At 33.7% G+C, this 21,493-nt stretch overlaps 1 protein-coding gene across 1 annotated transcript in view; it reads right to left on the reverse strand.

Moving 5' to 3' along the window:
* Positions 1 to 21,493, reverse strand: part of ASCC3 (activating signal cointegrator 1 complex subunit 3) — a 362,261-nt gene that overhangs the window by 321,452 nt on the left and 19,316 nt on the right. The window contains 3 exon segments of the mRNA XM_030317096.1: positions 2,448 to 3,007; positions 17,955 to 18,105; positions 20,775 to 20,905. Of these exon segments, the coding sequence (XP_030172956.1) occupies positions 2,448 to 3,007; positions 17,955 to 18,105; positions 20,775 to 20,864 (801 nt within the window). The 5' untranslated portion in view covers positions 20,865 to 20,905.

Here is a 21,493-nt window from a genome sequence, read left to right on the forward strand (position 1 = left end):
ATGAATACTTTGCCTACCATACTAAGCTCTCCACACAATCTATGACTGGTTCTTTTATCCCCTCATTTTCTCTCTATATACAGTTGACCTGTTAACAATACGGGTTTGAATTGTGTGGGTTCACTTATACGTGGGTTTTTTTCTCAATTAATACATTACTGTAAATGTATTTTCTCTTCCTTATGATTTTCTTAATAACGTTCTCTTTTCTCTAGCTTACTTCATCACAAGAATATAGTATACAATACATATACAGAATATGTTATTAATTGACTTTTTGTGTTATCAGTAATGCTTCCAGTCAACAGTAGGCTATTAGTAGTTAAGTTTGCTGGGGGGAGGGGAAATCAAAAGTTACAGTGGACCTTTGTGCAGCAGGTCAGTGCCCTTAATACCTTGTGTTGCTCAAGGGTCAGCTGTAGTATCACAATACCTGTGGTATTTGAGTACACTTACTTAATAATATGTCTCCTCCTACTGAACAATTAATTTCCTGAGAAAAGGTGGCTATCTTAATTCATCGTTTTATGTCCAATAACTAGCACTGTACTTCATATATGGTAAGCATACAAGTATATGAATGGATAGATGCATGAATTCAGTATGACCTTGTAATGAGGTAGACTATGAAAAAAAAATCTTAAGAACTAAAAAACATTCTCCCTCCAACAATCAGATTCAATTACTACTTAAAAACTGTGGCAAGGAAATAAGAAATAACAAACTTCACTGTAGATATTCAGAAGTGAATAGAATAGTTTTTTTTTTTTTTTTGGCTAACTCAAAAATAAAATTAGTTATACATTTATAATCTTTGGTTTACTATAATCATAATAAGAAAACTTCTATGTATTCAATTATGATAAGCAAGTATCAATAGAATTTTCTTTATAAATCACAATTTTTAAAACAATACTATTATTTTCAGAATGTTAAAAAAATCCATTTATGAAGGTAGACCACCCCAATATAAATTAAATTGTAAAAAAGTCAAGATAAATGAGACTGATCACAGAACTAACAATACAATAACAAAACAATACAATAACAATAACTTATTTCCAACCTAAAGTCATAATATCATTACCATGGATTCAGTCCTCCAATATCTGTTTAGCTAAGTAATTTTCTCTGTAAAAGAAAAAATAACTAGTATTTTTTTCTGTATTCCTGACTGATACTCCATGTGATTTAAGATAATAATAACAGGGGCACCTGGGTGGCTCAGACCGTTAAGCGTCTAAGTTTGGCTCAGGCCATGATCTCGAGCCCCGCGTTGGGCTCTGTGCTGACAGCTCAGAGGCTGGAGCCTGCTTCCAATTCTGTGTCTCCCTCTCTCTCTGCCCCTCCCCTGCTAATGGTCTGTCTCTCTCTGTCTCTCAATAATAAATGTTAAAAAAACATTTCTTTAAATAATAACAATAATCACAGCTACCATGTAATAAGTATTCACTAAATGCTAGTCACCATTTCACATATGATATTTCATTTAAGGTTTATAACAATTCTATTATCTTTGCATTCATAGCCCTGGGAGACAGCCCAACAATAAAACAGCCTCTGAAAATTCAATTACCTAAAGTCTTACTACCAATTTTAAGGGGGAAAGGAAGGACTACCTGATTTCAAAGCCTGTGTCCTTTGTGCAACAATATGCCACTTCTCTTAATTCATTAAAAATGTTACTCACCCAATTTATCCACTATTAAAATTGTATTGACATTTTAAATTTATAACAGGAAAGGAATATAATGCCAATATTGAAAGCAAAACTCAACACCTTAAGATAAACTTTTATGTAGCTGTAATTCATCATTTTGAGTAACATAACTAAATCATGGCATAGAAAGTAATTAAAATAACATTTTCCTTTGTGTGATATAAAAAACTTATTAAGACAGTTCTTTACTCCATAATACAAAATAGACCAATTATTTCTGGATCAGTCTGTTTTTCAAAGCTTATTCTTTCAAACATAGAAACTAGTGAAAAATATTTTTCTAAATCAGTAAGTCATTCAATATATTAAATGTCTAATATTTTGAAATTAAATTTTCATCAAAGAACTCTTAGAAATCTAAAACAATATACAAACATTAACCTTTTTTAGTAGAGTAGCCATACGACTTATTATTTAAACCTATACACTTTTTGAAGAAGGGGCCCTACTGGTTATTATAATGGGACAACAGATTTAACCAGGACTGTCCCAATAACCAGGACAAGAGGACATCTTAACACCTTGTCCTCGGAGTCTTCTGCTATTCATCACACTCACAGTCCTCCTATAACTACTAAGTGGAAAGACACGCATGCCTACTATATAAGCCATTTGGCTACGTATTTATAGCAGCACAATATTAAACCATCTTTGCTAACTATCCATGTTTTAAAAGGCTACTAAAGTAATTCACATTAATATAAAACTTCAATAACTTCAACTATACCTCATTCTGAAGTTCATCACCACTTTTAACAGAAGCAAGCATATCATATAAGGTACAGCAAAGATCTTCTATTCTTGTTGCTTCAGCCATTTCATTTAAAGTTGCATTTAAGTACTTCTCAACTTCACACCACAAAAAGGAGTCGTTTGTTTTTTCCACAGGCTTGAGCTCTGGTGTAGACTGCTCCTGAAAATGTTCATTCAGAAACTTCTTATAATCAAGGCTTATAGTTTTCTGGGGTTCACCATTTATTGGCAGTTCGTCAAAGTGGTCCAAATCATGCATGTCAAATGAAAATGCTAAATTTTTACCAAATAAAACTCTATCACCATATTCTTCTTCTGTCATCTGGATAAGAGCAGTAAGATTGTCTTGACGAAAACGAGAAATAATTCGATTAGTAGCATTACAAGCTGCAGTGGCAGATGATGATGGAAAAGGACCAAACATCTGTTTGACAGCCTTTGTCTCCTTGTGACCGACAGAGTCCTTCAAGTGAAATGTCTTGAAGAGAAATGCAGCCGCACTTTCAATTGCTTCTTTACCATTATCTATTCCAACTATTCGAAAATGAAAAAAACAGTATTAGCTCAAATGAATCACAGTTCAAGTTACTGTCTTCAAAAAAACTACCAATATTCTTCTGGGTACTTCCAACAGTGAAAGTATACTGATAAAGATAACCAATTTAGGAGCAGAAAAATCCCTGTAAGTCTATTCCCAAATTCCCAAAGAAAAATATTAGGTCAATAAATCATTATCCGTAGTCATTCTCCATCTAAAAAGGAGAAACCCGCTAGTAACAACTCTTTACCTCTTTCTGAAAACAACTTGAGGTGTTACGTAAAAACTTACTTAAAAGTGATTTTTTTGAACAGTTTTCGTGGGTTAAATAAACCCAAATAAGGTTTAAAATACATCTGAATTATAGACTTTTGGAGCTAGAACAAAATGTCAGGAGATCTGTAACTCCTTTCCAATTTGTACTGTGAATCTCAGATGGCAAGAAATAGATTTATATAGTTTTCACTCAAAAACATTTAATAATATCAAGGATGGACATAATAGAATCTTTTCAAATAAACTTAGCCAATATTACAAAACATTTTTAAAAAATCCATTGTTTAAAGGCCAGAAGTAAATTCCTTACCAAAGTAAGAGTAAGTAAAGGAGCTGCCACTATTTCTTTAAAGCATAAATTTCTCATCACTGATTTTCCCAAATAAAAGAAGGAAAGAACCTATATTTGTGTCATAGAATTCAAAGAATAGCCTGAGAGCAGAAAAAAATAATTTTAATCTTCAGAAGACCTCAAAATCAGTGTGTCTGAGTTTAAGGAATAAAGTTAGTAATGTAATACTAGTATCTTCCTGAAAACATTGCTACAATCATTATTGATCACAAATCTTAAGCAGTCTAGTACAGCTTGATATTCAATCCAAACTTCTACACTTTGTTTTCAAGTCACCCCAGGAGCTGACTCCATCCTTTTTTCCCATCCTCATTCGCCATTATTAATTTCCAACTTCAGAATTTCTTAACATCCAAAAACCAGGTCCTGTCCTATTCTATGCCTGTCTCCACACCTTTATGTAACCTTCCCCAAGGCCTCTAATTGTTGGAATTTTACCCATGTTTCAGAATCCAGCTTAACTGCCTCTTTCAAGGTGAGCATGAATATTGATACAGTGATGTACTCTGTCACTGCTCATACCCCAAAACAGGTGTCTCAATACAAATTTGTTGAATTAACCTAAACCCAGGCCTCAGTGATATCAGGCTAGTGTTTTTACACTATACCACACTGCCTCAGTAATTTATCTGATGCTTACACAGGCGTGTGGAAGACTAATAATTTAGGAGTGAAAGTAATTTTACAATGGCTATTATTTCTGACTTCTTCAAGTATAAAGTCTACTTGTGTGATTATAAAGAATTTACAAAACAGTATGGGACATATAATTAATCTTTTATTATTTAGGAAAATACATGACTAAAAACTTCTATAAATTAAATAATGCTTAAAATTAATTAATTGAATAACATTTATCTACATTTTACTTAGTCTATACATGATGCTTAGAGAACTTGGGTTTTGAATCATTTAGGAATTGTGATAATTCTACAAATAATTCAACAGGGCTGGGACTACTGAGGTCTGAATAAAAATGAACTCTCATTTTCAAACTTACTTTATATCTAACATGTAAACATGTATTCTTTTGTAAAAATATTTTGCACCTTGGGATTTTTCTTAAACTTACTAAGAACTTTTCCATTAAATTATCTCAATCTTTCCTAACAAAATTAGCTTCATCTTACAGATGCTAAAATGGAGACCCAGAGATAAATAATTTGGGAGAGATCAAACAGGTATTTACTTATTAAACAAGATTCAGAGCAGTCTTGTAACTCCTAAACAAAGTTCTTCTACTACACCACAATGACTCCCTATAAAGTCCCAGAAAGTAGATTTATCCCTAAGTCTCCTTTACTAAATAAATGATAAATCACTTTAGGAAATAAATAAATGAGAGAATAGTCTTAATTTCTTACCAAAAATGGAATTAATTTATATACCATTATTACATCTCTGGTTAAAGTATGCTACAGGCATATACTGCATTCGTTAAATATAATGCAGTGGATCCATACATCTTACCAGAAAATAATCTTCATGGTATCAGAGAAAAGATAAGTTATGAGTCCACATTTGAAGAAAAAGAAAATAACTACAGGCTCTTAGAAATAAAAATCGAAAACATTTTTTCAGGGTTTCAAATTTTTTTTTTTTTTTTTATTCTTTTTTTCTTTTTTTTTTTTTTTTTTTTTTCAACGTTTATTTATTTTTGGGACAGAGAGAGGCAGAGCATGAACGGGGGAGGGGCAGAGAGAGAGGGAGACACAGAATCGGAAACAGGCTCCAGGCTCTGAGCCATCAGCCCAGAGCCCGACGCGGGGCTCGAACTCACGGACCGCGAGATCGTGACCTGGCTGAAGTCGGACGGTTAACCGACTGCGCCACCCAGGCGCCCCCAGGGTTTCAAATTTTTAAATGAGCATTGGTAATATCTATTTCCCCAAAACACACAGTCTTTAAAATATCTTTTTAATGTTTATTTATTTTTGAGAGTGCGAGCAGGGGAAGTGCAGAGAAGAGAGGGAGACACAGAATCCAAAGCAAGCTCCATGCTCTGAACTGTCAGCACATAGCCTGACACCAGGCTCGAACATGATCATGGACCAGGAGATCACAACCTGAGCAGAAGTCAGACGCCCAACTGAGCCACCCAGGCGCCCCTCTCTACGTTGGATAATGTTGCTTCATAAACGTTAATACCCTTGCCTAACTATTCACTCTCCCGTACAACCTACTCCAGTGTATCTTTGAGTAAGACACATGTTCGCACCACCAAGTGGTTTCTAAAAAGTGAACAAGCACCGCGATATTCAGGAGTGTGGGAGTTTGTTTTGGAGAAACATTAGCAAACACCATTTATGGCTACTGTTGGCTTTCCAACGAAGAGAGTACTGCATTTTGAAAACGATGGACTTCTCTGGGGCACTAAAACACACAAGGCCAACTTTTCGCCCCGCTGCCTTGCAGCAACCGCGCACGCGTGTTTTCCGTGCCCAGAGACGCGACACGACTTCCAGCGCATACAGTCCGCACGTGATGACGTAGTCATCATAGGACGCTGGCCGTTGGCCGACCACCCCGATGAGAAGGTAGCTCAGGATTGGAGGAGAGAACTGTGGCCTCACGCTGGCAGCAACAAAGGAGCCACAATAGTTTACTAACACTTGCCCACCCATGAAGCCAGCACTCAGATCTTTTGGTGACTAAACTACATGAAAGGTATTTGAAAAACATGGAGAAAACATCTGAAGAAAGTGAATGCAGCTGGATGTCTGGCCTGTCACTGGTCTGGCAGGCCCCACCACCCCTCAATAGAAATGGCATTAGAAGGGAAACGGACAGGAAACCTAAGCGCTTCTCTATCAACTAGCTGAACCAGTGCACAAATAACTGCGCCACGTGGAGAGACCTCAGAAAACATGTGTGGTGCGCTTCTGGAGTGTAAACTTGTAAAAAGTAGTCCTTTTCTTACACCGTACTGAAAATTAAATTTGTTCACAAATAACCTCTTTATTTTTATGTACAGTGTAGTACTCATATTTTATGTACAATGTAAAACTGATAAACTTTTAAATGATTTCGTAGGCTAAAACTCTTGAACAGTTAACATTAGCTCCCAAATCTTCAAGTCTTTTGTTTTACACCACTGCCTGTCCTAATCTTTCTAGGCGGATGTTAGTAAGTTTAGTTGTGTCAAGATAAAATATCAGTAAAGAATAAGATATACACTAAATAATCAACTCTCAAAAGCTTGAATGAAACTTAGTATCTCCAGACCTTTAAGAAAGCTAGTCGAGATACTCAACCATTTGAGTATCAAATGTTCTATCATAAAACACTAAACAAGATAGACTGTAAATCAGAAAACTGGCTCTATCACCTGGCACTTCAACTGCAACACATTTAAAGAGATATGATGCTTAGAGGGTTATTAGAATACTCTATATTAGTAATAAATACTTGCCCTTCCTACTTCAGTTACACTGAGAGAAAATAAGATGTGAAATGTACAATAAACTGTAAAGATATAACTGGTAACTGATTAACAAAACAAATTTTTAAAATCAGAGTTGAGTGATGACTATAATCATAAGTGATTCTCAATACAAAATTTACTTCTAATACTAAATACTTTTAATACTGAGAATTACAGGGTTGTAAATTATAACTTTTAACAAATAACCTACACCACAGTAGCTGGGGAATTCCTAAAACAGAATAAGAAATTTTTAAATTGAAAATTGAATAAAAATATCCATCAACTGCTTGCATTTCCAAGTTAACAAATGAGTTCCTTGATCAGTTAAATCTTCAATGTTTAGCAGAAAATATTTTATAAATATGTTTATATTTTAATATTGAAATGTTCAAAACAGTCAAATTTACTTTTTCATGTTATACAAAACTTTAAGTGTTCATTTTACTGAACACTTGATCTGCAATTGTAAATACCATAATATTATAACCCAGCATCAGTGTTACCTTAAGTTCATTCCATTTGTTATTATCAGCAACATAGCCCAGCTACTATAAACATGTTATATTTGCATGGAGATTAGCTAACTGATTTTTTAACTGGTAATTATAATTTTTTACAAATATGTAAAATATTTGTGCTATAAACTTTCCTAGGATAGCATCACATTTAAAAAGGTACAAAAATAAGGATTCAACTTAATCATATACTATTACATTCCCCAATCACATCTCTCCCTTTACATATTCCCTTCCAGTCTCTGTTGGTGTGCTTTTTAACAAGCACAGTATCTAAAATTGTCTAAAATGAATCTTGCAAGTATTTTCCTCATTTTACAGAGAAACTCAGATACATGAGATTAAATAACATACTAAGACTATAAGAGCAGGATCATTTGTTTTTGCATTATACCATCTTTCAAATTACCAAATTATCAAATTTATAATAAATACAGATAACCATTTACCATATGCTTTTGGGGGAATAAATGGAACAACTTATGTGAGACAAATTTAAAATTGCCTAAGTAATACAATTTAATATAATGGATTTCATTTAAGAGTGTAACTACATCAAAGCACCTACAACAAAACCTCACATTAAGTAGGCACAGTATTCAAGAAATGTTCAATAACTTGAAGGACTTGCTTAAATGTTAAGATTAGTCTACACTTATATAGAAATCATTGCCTTCAGGGTGAGCAAATAAAGGAAAACAGAGAAACATACTTGGTAGAGAAAAAGAAGAGTACAAGAGACTAAAAATAGTCCAATGCACTTCCCCATGTTTTAAAGTCAGCCATTTAATTTTGTGTTATTAATTACAAAATGTGAATACTTATCTTACAGTGTAGACTTCAAGTCAGCATCCAGCCACTATATTATCATTTCTAGTACTATAAAATCCTGCATCAAATTACAACTTGACTTCCCAAGCAACCAGGTAACATCAAAATCTCAAGTTCATATAAAATTGTCAATTTCATTTATAATAGTGAAACCATTATTTTGAACATCACTAAGGAAATAAACTGTACCTTTGAGCAAATCACATACCTCCCTGAGATCTAACTGGCATTTTAAACTTTAACATCCAAGAGAAAAAATTAAAAAACAAAACAAACAAAAAACAGGTGCTGTAAAGTTTTTCTTCAGTTCTGTATCCATTTATCAGATGCTTAGTAATATATTCGACAATACTATAAAGAAAATCAACTGTACCTTAAAAACGCCTCTACTAAGGAATGCAGTGTAAATTACTTACAAATAACAATTTGTAAATAAAGAATAATATACTGATAAACTTCATAAACTGTAAAAATTTGATCCTATTTCCAACTCTTGCCATTACTACAATGTCCATTCAATTTATAGTTGTTCTGCCATATTCTCAAGTAATCTGAGCTTCCTGTTTATACAGTTGATACATTTGCAAAGTCATCTATGATGTCATTAAGTTATTCAGCTCTTCCATTTTGTAATTTCTGTGGTGAAACAGACATAAATATAACAACTCTGACCTGAACATCTACAACAAAATCTAAATCTGCCCCAACTGCCCTTCTCCATGAATCCCTTCCTGACTTACCCAAGCACTGTTCCTGCACTTTCTGTAACACCACATCACTGGGCACATACATCTGTCATAACATTTAACTACAAAGAACAACTATTTGTTTACCAATAGCTACTGGTACATGTAGGTTATAATAAAATTATTCACTAACAGATGTTTACCAAGCTTTACTTTAGACACTTTGCAGTCTTGCTTCACATCACAACTACACAAAAATAAGAATTACCATCACTGTTACAGACGAGGAAATAGGATTAGTGGTATTAACTAGCCACTCACCAACAAAGGAAAGAACCGAATTTGTACATCTATTAACTCATAACTTCAAACCATCCTAAACTATAGGAAAATAATATTATGAAAACAAAACAAAAAATACTGAATCAAAATAGTTGTAAATATTCTAAACAACATTTTAACTGACTGGATCTATCCACATATCTAAAAAAAAAAAAAAAGAACTACAGGCAAGTAGTATTCAGAAATGCAAAGGTTGATCAATTATCAGAAAATCTAACAACATACTACTCTACTCTCAAAAAATTAAAGATGTCTAGTGCACAGATGTGATGGCTAGATGTGGAGCACGTGGTGAACAAAAAGCAACAAACATGAAGAAAAGGCAAGCTATTAGCAGTCTTGGGCTCTACTATTACCAAGTTGCTGAATCCTACAGAGGGAGTTTGTGAGATAAAACATAAACCCACTTGGTCTGTTACCACAGTAGGCTTTGATATCTGAGCTAAATATATTCCTAATACATATTTATGAATGTATAAATATGTAATAAAAATAGGCATGAGAATAATAAATACAAATTTATTTATTATATTTGTGATACTGGTTACCAAAGGCTGAGCAGTATTCACAACGAGTTCTGACCACATCCTTTTTATTTCTTAAAACAGAAAAACTGAAGACAGCCAAGTGTTAAGCTAAATCGTGAATACACAGGTATTTGTTATGTTTTTATTTTTATCAGTCTGAAATATTTCAAGAAAAATGATAAGATAAAAGCCATATTTTTATTGAATAAAACAAGAACATATACAGTACACATACAGCTCAAAGAATTATCACAAAATGAATGTACCTATGTAATTTGGAAAACTACTTCCAGAAAGAGATAATCAGCTCCCCAGAAACTTCGAAGTCCACCCCAGTCATTACCTGCTTCCTCAAAAGTAGCCACTATCCTGACTTCTGAAACAGAGATTAATCGGGCCTAGTTTTCTCAACTTCATATAAACACAATTATCATCCTGTCCTTTTGTGTTTGGCTGCTTCCACTCAACACTGTAAGATTCATTTACAATGTTACATGTACAATTCTAGTTCCTTATTGGTATAAGGTAGTCTACATATCATAATTTATCTATGTCCCACTATTTAACAGTGAACTGGGTTGTTTCCACTTTAAAGCTATTATAAATAATGTTGCCATAAATGCATTGGTCTTTTGTATATATGTGCAGGAACTGTTACTGGATATACTGGATATATGTATATTACTGGATGATATATATAGCAAAACTTAAAATTTCACTTGTCCAACAACAGCAGATATTGTTATTCAAAGCAGCCATACCAATTTAAACTCTACCCAGCAATGCATGCAAATTCTTATTTCACATTCTTGAACCTGACCAACAATTGGTATGTATGTTGTTCTTTTAAATTTTAACCATTCTTATCAGTGCACGTTAGTGGCATCTCTCTGATTACCAATAAGGTTGGACACCTTTTTATGTTTACTAGCCATTCAATTATCTTCTACATCTGCAAAGTGCTTGTTCAAGGCTCTTGCTCCTTTTTATATAGGATTACCTTTTCTTATTAATTTGTATAAGTTCATAATTAATGTAGATACAAACTCTCTTTGGGGTCATATATATTGAAGCTATATTCTCCTACTCTGTGACTTGCCTTTTTACTTTCAAAGAATAAAAAAATATGTTTTAATGTAATTCAATTTACCAGTCATTCCCTTTAGGAAGGCTTTCTGTTTACTACTTAATATAATTTTCCATAAAGATCATGAAGATATTCTTCTTTAGAAGACTTGTTTTGAGCCTCATGTTTTATTTTATAAGCTGCTTAGAATTATCTGTACAGGTATAATTTTTTCATATGCATATACAGTTGACCCAGCACCATGTACTGAAAAAACAACCATGCTTCACTACTTAATGGTGTTCATGGTAAAGAAAGAGCCCTATATCTGTGGGTCAGTTTCTGGACTCTATTCCATCCCACTGGTCTATTTGCCTATCCTTAGACCAACATCTGTCTAGTTTACTAATCTTTATAATAAGTCCATTCCCTCTATTTTTCAAGGTTGACTTGGCCGCTTTTTGCCTCTGAATTTCCATATAATTTTCAGATTATCTTGTCAATTTCCACATACATATGCACATCCTCAAACACAAACCTGCAGAGATTTTGATTAGGATTGCACTGAATCTGGAGGTCATTTGAGTAAAAATGGTATCTTTATAATAATGAGTATTCCAATCCTTTGTATATTATTCCATTTATTTAGGTCTTCTTTAATTTCTCTCAATATTTCAGTTTCCCATGAGGAAATCTTGCACATCTTTTGTTGAATTTACTTCTAGATATTTGATGACTTTTAATGTTTTTGTAAATGGCATTTTAAAAAATTTGCTGCTAGTAAGAAGAAATAAAATTGATTTTTATATTGACCTTCCTAATAAATTCATTTTCTAAAGATAGAATTATGTGAATAATGGCAGTTTTTATCAATCTTTATACTCTTTCTTGCCTTATTAGCAAGGACCTTCAGTACAATGAGAAAAACAAATGGTGATTGGCATTGTTATTTCATTTCCTGTTTTAAGGGAGAAGTTTTTTAACAATGCATCATTGCATAAGATGTTTGATCTAGGCTTTTTAAATGTATATAATTTATCAAGTTAAGAAAGTTCTATTCCTAGTTGCTAAGAATTCTTATAATTGCATTTTAGATATTAAAAAGTTTTTCTTCATCTACTAAATGTGATTTTTAAACCTTTATTACATGAATCACACCACATGTCACTATTTATTAATCCATTAAGTAATATTTTGTGCACTCATGTGCATTCGTGTTCTCTCTCACACACACATTTCATATGTATTTTTTTTTATTGATCCATTTGCCAGTACACAGCAGTCTTCATGACATTTCACTATAAACATTGCAGTATGCATCTCCTGAGATTTAGGATATCCTGACTCACCTCAGATCTAATCTCACCTAATGATATCCAGACTACATATTCAAATTTCTACAATGGTCCCCAAAATGTCTTTATTACTTTTTTCTGACTCAGCATTCAACCAATGACAGTACATTACATTTAATTATTATATGCCTGTAACCTTCTTTAATCTACAATAACCTCATGTCTCTTTAAATGACATTATGACACTCTCCAGTCAAGCTATCAAGGCATACAAATTTCTTTATATGCAGGTTTTTAATTACAGATTCAATTTCTTTAAGTCAAATATTCAGATTTTCTATTTTCTCTTTTGGCCATTTTAATCATCTTTGTCATCTTAGTCCTTTAAATCTGTCAAAAGTTCTTCTCATCTTCTCATTCTCCTCTTCTCCATCCAGCTTCCTCTTCTGGAATGGACAGTCACCTCTAGGAAAAAGTGGCCCAAATGCCAGGATCACATTTTCTGAGTTTATGTCTGCTTCCAGATCTTGATCCCATTCTTCTTGCTTTGGTAGACTCTGATGTAGTTAAACAAATTTTATATTTTACAGTTTTTCTAATATTTTCAGCAGAGAGCTGTTCCCAATTATCCTGTTAGCCAATTTATGGGACATGGAGCTCCAAACTTTTTTGAAATTTGCAATTTTCAAGATAGCTACTTTTCATAAATACTCCTGAAAAATCTCCTGCCACATCCAATACACAACAGCCCTTTATTATTCTAAATGCAAAGCCTTAGTTATATAGACAGAATATCTAGACATTGCTAACACCTAATGTCTGCTGAGACCCCCCCCTTTCCAGTCACTGCCTTATAAACTGCTTTCTACCCTCAGTTTTGATTCCTCACTTCTTTATAGTAAAATCTTATTTCTTTTACAACTCAAAAAATGTAATGGATTACCAATTTCCCTAAACCACACTTTGCAAGTTGCTCCTGTCCAACATACATTTTGATTCATACTTTTCTTAAAGACAAAGTTATTAACGATAAAAACATCAAAACCCAAATAAAGCAGGGATTATAAATCAGAGAAGTCAAAACAAACAGGTCTGTCTATGGTGAAACAATGTGAATACTGAAAAAAACTAGTTCAGTTCTGGCTGAGTCCTAATCTGTATTCAGAACAGAGTAAAAGCATTAGATCATTCTGTTCTTGCTCTGGGAGAGATTAAGTTACATAGCTGAGTAGGGAAGTGATGGGTCTTTCTAATTACCTTCCCTACATTCTTGACCCCCAATTCTAGTTTCTCTAACTACACTGTGGAAGGCTTATAAGCCTCCTGGAATGAGAATTTAAAACTCTAAGTAACAGATACACATGCCTAATACATGATGCATTTTATCGACTGACACTCTCAATCCTGACCTCTTTATTTTAAAAAATATTTGTACTTAGAGCACATAAAATATATTGACAAAAGTTTCACCACCAACAGAACATAGGTTAATATGACTATGCTTATCCTTCAAAATCCATGGAGGAGATCGCTATGTCTACAATGAGTACTTAAATTAAGGTTAAGGGCCATAATTTATAATGTTTTCTCTCTAAAGCTAAGTTTATCATTAAAATAATATTGAAGGGAGAATAAAATTGTAAAATGGTATGGGAATATATTAAATGTAAATCTGAGAGAAAAAATACTTCAAAATAACAAAAAAAAAAAAAAAAGAAGCTGCTACTGGTAAGACACTGTCCATTGTCAAGAGCAGAAGTACTAAAGACCACAAAGTACTATTAGTTGAATTCTCAATACTTCTCTTATTTATTGATCATCATCTGTATGTATCCATTCCACCATAGTAGGTGCTAGTATTCCATACTATAAAAAAGTATGGAATAGATGATAGTCTAATGGAACACTATCTACTAAGATTAGAAAGGATAACAGAGGACATGAATGAAACCTAAGCCATTTCGTAGGAGATGAGGAACATCTGACCAGGTGAACGCAAGGGGAAAGTTATTTTAACATATAAAAGACAGAAAAAAACAGTAAGCACTGTTCAGGAACTTAAGTCAACATTGCATATGTTAGTAGTAAAGGTTACATTTGGTAGAAAGGCAAGGAAATGAATGAAAAGGCAAATTGTTTCAATTCATAAAGAAACTTTTATTATGTCCATTCAAATGAATTTGGTCTAAAGAGTAATATGAAAATAAAAAATGAGCATTGCTTTTTACAAAGATAAGTGTAGTAAGAGTAAAGAAGTTGAGTAAGAAAGGAAAGCTGAGGCAAGAGGCTTCTGCAGTAAATTAGACAAGAGATGACAAAAGCCTAAACTAAAGCAATGATAAACAATGTAGAAAGAGTGCATTTAAGAATAGCTGAAGGAATCTACCCCTGAAATCATTGTTGCACTATATGCTAACTTGAATGTAAATTTTTAAAAATTTTTAAAAATTAAAATTAAAAAAACATGTAAAATACCATATTAAAAAAAAAGAATAGCTGAAAAGTTGGCTTAACAGTACATGACCTCTGACTACAAGAAAAGGAAAGAATCTAGTTATTTCCATCATGTTTCTACTTCAGGCTCTAGTCTATCTTCACCATGACTCAACCATGGGATTCAGTTAACCTTCACAGGCCTAGCACTTTACATACAAAATAAAGAGACTGGACCAGATGTTCTCTGATGTTCCTTACCAGCTTAAAATACCCATTACAATGACTAGTTGATATCATAGTCTTAAACAAGTGCCTTATACTATTATGTTCAATTGAAATAGGAGTGATTATTTTTTCTTTATTCTTTTGCTCTCTTGAATACAATTATACCAAATTACCTGTGTTAAAAAGCAATATAAAAAATCACAAAAACATTTTTCCCATGAGACTAATCTTTTCAAAGTTGCTAATGTTAATTAGGCTTCCAGTATCAGCAGTATTTTTATTCAGAAAGAGTGCCTGACTACAAGTCAACTATTAGTTTCGCTAAAGCTAATACTTATTCAACTTAAACATAGCATTTAAAAGTAGACACAACAGAGCATTTGCCTAAATCCAACCCTAAGGTTTTCTCTGTCATGAAAATATTCTTTTGAGATACTGTATCTCAAAATAATCAATTCCTTAAACACATCAATCAATAGATTAGTCCCTGAGTATGTATCAGAAAGTTTTGCCAACAGGTAAAACTCCTAGGATTACATTTAATGACTGATATGTAAAACAATGATTTTTGACTTGTCAGAGATACTCAGGGAAGAAATCTAAAGGGAAACCTATTTTTAAAAGATCTTAATTTCCAGGGTGCCGGGGTGGCTCAGTATGCTGATTTCGGTTCAGGTCAAGGTCATGGGATAGAGCCCCATGTTGGGCTCTGTGCTGAGCATGGAACCTGCTTAAGATTCATTCATTCATTCATTCATTCTCTCTCTCTCTCTCTCTCCCCCTCCCTCCCTCCCTGTATCCCTCTCCCCTGCCCACACTCTCTAAAATAAATTAATTAAATAAATCTTTTAAAAAAAATCTTACTTTCCACATTATTTAAATAAATAATTTAGCCATGGTACTAGATAAACTCAATATTTTAACTGTTTTTGCTGAGTGTTTTGAGTCATTTTTTCAAAAATGTTTTTGTAAGTTTTATTTATTTAGAGAGAGAGGGAGGGAGGGAGAGCATGCACAAGTGGAGGAGGGGCAGAGAGGAGAGACAGAATCCCAAGCAGACTCTGTGCTGATGGCCATCAACACAGAGCCCAATGAAGGGCTCAAAGTCACAAACTGTGAGATCATGACCTGAGCCAAGATCAAGAGTTGGATGCTTAACTGACTGTGGCACCCAGACACCCCAGTATTTTGAGTCCTTTTCACAACTGAACCAAAGAAGAGGAAAGACACTCTTCTACAGTTTTTGAAAAGTTTAGTCAGACCACCCCCTCTCCACAATGGCCCTAACATCTCAGAAATGAAAATATCCTAAAATAGGAAGTCCCAAAGGGTTAAGACCCTGGTCAAGTTGATCTAGGTAAACTGAAGACTCTGCATTTTTGCCTCAATTTTCCAATGAATTTTAACTACCTCTTTATTTTTAAAATATAAAGTGTGATTCTATGCCAAATGCTATCACAAATCTCATCAAAGTATGCTTTATTTCCCCTAGGCTTAAACAACAACAACAAAAAAATCCTTTACTTATTAAAGCCCTTGAACTTCAGAAGATAATCTAACTATAAAAATATACATGACATTCATTTTGTACATTCACAACTTAAAACAATGACATTAAATTTTATGTTATATTACAAACCAATGACAAATAATACACCAAAGTGTGCTATCTATGAAGAACAAATTTTAAAATTTGATGATCATAAATAAGTCAAGTATATGAGATCTAACAGAAACATCCTCCCCAAAGTTGGTGTAGGCCAGAAAACTGCCAACCAGCATATGATAAAGAATCTAAATTTTCCTCTACCAAAAAACCATCTATGAAAACCTCTTCATTTATTTATCAAGTGAATTTTAAGACCCTAAAACACACAAAGCATTATTCTAAGCACCAAGGATGAAGTGTTGAACAAGAAAAGTAAGATCCTAGTCTTATGAAACTTACATCCTAGTAGCAAAACACAGGCAATAAACAAACAAGGAACATATCAGATAATGATAAATGTTATGGAGAAAATGTTACTGAGGTTATATGATAAAGAGTGACTGAGTAACACCTTGAGATTGGATGGTCAGCTAGGGCCTCATTAAAGACATAAGTTTTTAGTGGAGTTCAAAATAACAAGAAAAGATATAACCACTCTAAGAGTAGGCTAAAAGAACATTCTCAACACAGGGAATAACACGTATAAAGACGGTAAAACAGGCACCAACTTGGACTGAAGAAGTGAGAAAACGCCAGTGTCTAATGAAGCATAATTAGTGAGGACAAGGATGACTCAAGGTCAGAGAAAAAGGTGGAGGCCAGATCTCACAGGGCCAGAGTATCAGCATGAACTTTCTGGGTACAAACCTAAATTTAGAACTACAGAAGAGTTAACTATGCTTTTTAATTATCAGAGGCTAGAATGAGAGGATGAATTCCAATGAACAAACTCAGATGTTTTAACAAAGAATCATTTGTTTATTTTTTTTTTAACCTTGGAAAAGTAACCTATATTAATATATAGTATTAAAATCTCTAATTATAATTTCCTTCAAATACAATCAATTGATGAGAATATTAGTGTACAACAGGAATAGAAGCAAAGTTTAGCTTCAGTGCTGCCCCTCACTATGTGTTGATGGGCATCTATAAGAAATTGAGCTACATGGTTTTTAAGGTTCTTTCAAGCTACGTTAAAATTTTCATTTACCCTCTCCTTACCTGAAACATAATTGTGGTTTTCAAACTCTAAATTCCTATGAACCTGTCATGTTTGATTGTACACTAATTACTAATTTAATTCTGCTTCTACGACTCTATCCCAAGCTCTGAGATATATGAGTATCTTTCATAATTATAAATACTTGTCTGGAAACTTTAGCCTCTCGCCATATGGCATACAGTTTAAAAGGAACCTATTTTTGAACCTTACTGGTTCTATAAAACAAAATGAAATGAAACAAAACAAAACTATACCTATTTGTTTTGCAGCCTGCAATATATCTTTTAAGTCTTCATTTACACTTTGCATTTCACTCTTCTCCAGTTTTTCATTCAAAAATTTTACAATCTTCTTCCATGTAACATCCAAGTCTACAATTTGTTCATGAAGTTTAGACCGCTTCACCTGAAACGACATAATACAGAGACACTGGTCAAAGGTTTCCTCAAAGCCATCACTTATTGCATATATTTTGCATTATATTATACAACCTGGCACTACCAAGAATTCAAAATTGCTTTTTAACTAAGCTCTGAGAAGGAGCTTTATTTAAATGTGATTTTTAAAAAAATCACATTTTAAAAGGTATGTTTTTTAAATATCACATTTTAAAAGATATGTTTAATAAAAATTTTTTAGTTTTAATCACATGAATATTCATTATGTAATTATTTTTTACAGCAAAGTAAACAAAGCAAAAAGCCCAACATCCAGGGGAACCTGGCCGCCTCAGTCAAAAGCGCATCGACTCCTGATCTGAGAGTCATGAGTTCAAGCCCCACATTGGGCTTGGAGACTACTTTGGAGGGAAAAAAAAAAAAAAAAAAGATGAAAAAGTCCGATATTCAGATAATAACATTTGGTAATATCCCACATGCCTCTTTTCCATTTTTCTGCTTGTTTTTACCACAGCTTGGACCATACTGCACATAACTAGATTCCAAATGTGGGTTTACTATATTCAAATTAGTACTGTTTTCCTAAGTATGATCCTAAAACAGTTGCGCATCCAGAAGATTCTTTTTTTTAATAAATTTTTTTTAAGTCTATTCATTTATTTATTTGGAGAGAGTGCATGTCAGTGGGGGAGGGGCAGAGAGAAAGGGAGAAAGAATTACAAGCAGGCTCCACACTGTCAGCCTGGGGCCGGACATAGGGCCCAAACCCATGAACCACAAGATCATGACCTGAGCCAGAACCAAGAGTTGGACGCCCAACCGACTGACTCACCCAGGAACCCCACTGAGGAGATTCTTATCTATACATACTTTTATTCTTAAGACTATAAATTTTTCCATTCTTAAGAACTGCCATATAAAAGCAATACAAATTTCACTTTATACCAGTGGCCTCGACCCAAGGATTAAACCTCATGAAGACCTCTGGCCAAATGAAAAAGTAGTGGGTCAGACAGAAAACTGTAATTTTCATTTTGGTTGTACTAATGATATTGCATAATTCGTTTTTACTTCCCTGCCTCAGTTTTCCAATTTAAAATGTTAATTTATGCTAATTAATCTGGGTTTAGGGGGAAGAGAATGGAGAAACATAGAAATAAGACTGGCCACAAAGGTGCCTGGCTGTTTTAGCAAGAAGAGCATGCAATTCTGATCTTAGGATCATGAGTGTGAGCCTGACCCTGGGTGTGGAGATTATGAAAATAAATAAATAAACTTAAAAAAAAAAAAAGATTGGCCATAAATTGAATTAAGTTGTTTCAATGGGTCATAGGTATACAAAAGTTGATCTTATTTTTCCCTTTCTTTTGTATTGTTGGCTATATCCCAAGATAAAAAGTTATATTAAAATGAGTTTCATTAGATCTGTCACTTTTTTCCCTTAGGAAAAAAAGTGTTTAAAAGACTACAAGAATAAATGAATGACATGGAATTGCATGTAGTCCTTATACATTTTCAGATTTTAAAATCTTGTTGTTATCTCTAATATAAAGTAACTTGTAAAAAGAGCCTTGATTAGGTGAGGTGAGAAAAACAGTAATATTAACTAATTGTATAGACTATAGCCTTATTTTAATTGCCATAGAAATGCAAAACAGCTCCCATTGTAAAGAAGGTCAACTGTTCTCTGTAGTAAAACTGCATCACTGCTAGAGGAAAAATCTACCTAAAGACTGTTAACAAATCTTCTCTTCCTAGTATCAATCTTTAAGTGAAGGTATTAATTGTAAAACTGTCAAAGGACCATAAGCAATAAAATTCCAACCTATTAGAAAACAATGTTAATATTCTACAATACAGTCAAACAGCAAAGTGACTGTTGTTTTTGTTTAAAAAAACAAAAAAGAACAGGGGTGCCTGGGTGGTTCAGTCGGTTCAGCGTCCGACTTCGGCTCAGGTCATGATCTCAAGGTTTGTGAGTTCGAGCCCCGCATCAGGCTCTGTGCTGACAGGTCAGGGCCTGGAGCCTGCTTCGGATTCTGTGTCTCCCTCTCTCTCTGCTCCTCCCCTGCTCACACTCTGTCTAATAAATAAAGATTTAAAAAGAAAAAAACAAAAAACAAAAAAGAACAAACGTAGGGTCAGTTCCTTCATGTATATATTACATAGCTTACTTGTTCATATATACAGTTTATATACCTTCAGGACTATAAAGTCCACAACAAATTCAAGGACCAGACAGAAGTCAGTTATGAGACCACGTACTGATTTTAAGACATTAATATTCTTATTTCCCATGTTCTGGTAAAGACATTTTTTGTCCACTTGATAAGAATTTTACCAGAGAGAGATCCACCATAAACTCATTCAGATTACCCAGAGGTAAATTACTGCATTAAATTATTTAAAACCAAAAGCAAAAAAAACCAACCTGGCAGAAATTTAGCAACAAAAATTAACATAAGAACTCAATATCATAGTTCTGATTATTCTCTCTGACAATAGTCATAGGTGTTTAAGTATTCTTATAGGAAACAGCAGTATACCCATTCCCCTTCTTGGTATAACACCAAATAAGATAAAACTCACCATTTTAAGCACACCGAATTGAGAAAAAGAATGTCAAATATCTGCTCACATTCTACATTTATTATGTTTTCCATTTAAAAAGTTTACCTTTAAGTCAGCCACTTCTTCATTATAATTATCTTGCTTGGTGACATTTGAAAAGGAGCGCAAAGCTCCTGTGAGACGAGGTAAAGCCATCTATTATTCAATCAGTGATCCATACAAGGAGAAACCTGAAACTGAAACAAAACAAGATGATATTTATCTTTTGGGAGGAGGCTGGAGGGGTAATCAAACTCAGCAAATTGACCTGTACAAGAGAAAAGAAAAATCAATTAGTTAAAAAGTAATTGCCACCAATGTTGAAAAATTCTCCTGACACTTTTTCTACTCACAAAGTTTTTTAATAACACATTCTCTATGGCTGAAGAAAGGAAAAAGAAACACAAAAACATTTGTTTGTGGGTATACTACAACATCCCTTCAAAATGAGCTCTACAGATTCCCAAGCACAGGCCTCCAATAGTGTATTACTATTGCCAGTCACACTGAGAGAGATGAAAGCACTTTCTCATCTTTTCTCCAATTGTGTTTTATGCTCACTGCTTTCATCTCCCATTATCTCTTGCTTTCAGAGTCTCACTGGCTTTTTCTCTTCTTGGAGTATCAAGCATGTTTCCTTCTAACTGCATTTGCATTAATGGTTCCCTCTGTTTGAAATGCTTTTCTGATGTTCATATAGGTGACTCCTTGACACAGACATCTTGGTTTAAAAGATACCTCCTGAGATGGGATTTTCTCACCATTCAATCTAAGACAGAACAGCT

This window comes from Lynx canadensis, chromosome B2 (assembly GCF_007474595.2).
Source record: "Lynx canadensis isolate LIC74 chromosome B2, mLynCan4.pri.v2, whole genome shotgun sequence".
Classification (NCBI taxonomy): domain Eukaryota; kingdom Metazoa; phylum Chordata; class Mammalia; order Carnivora; family Felidae; genus Lynx; species Lynx canadensis.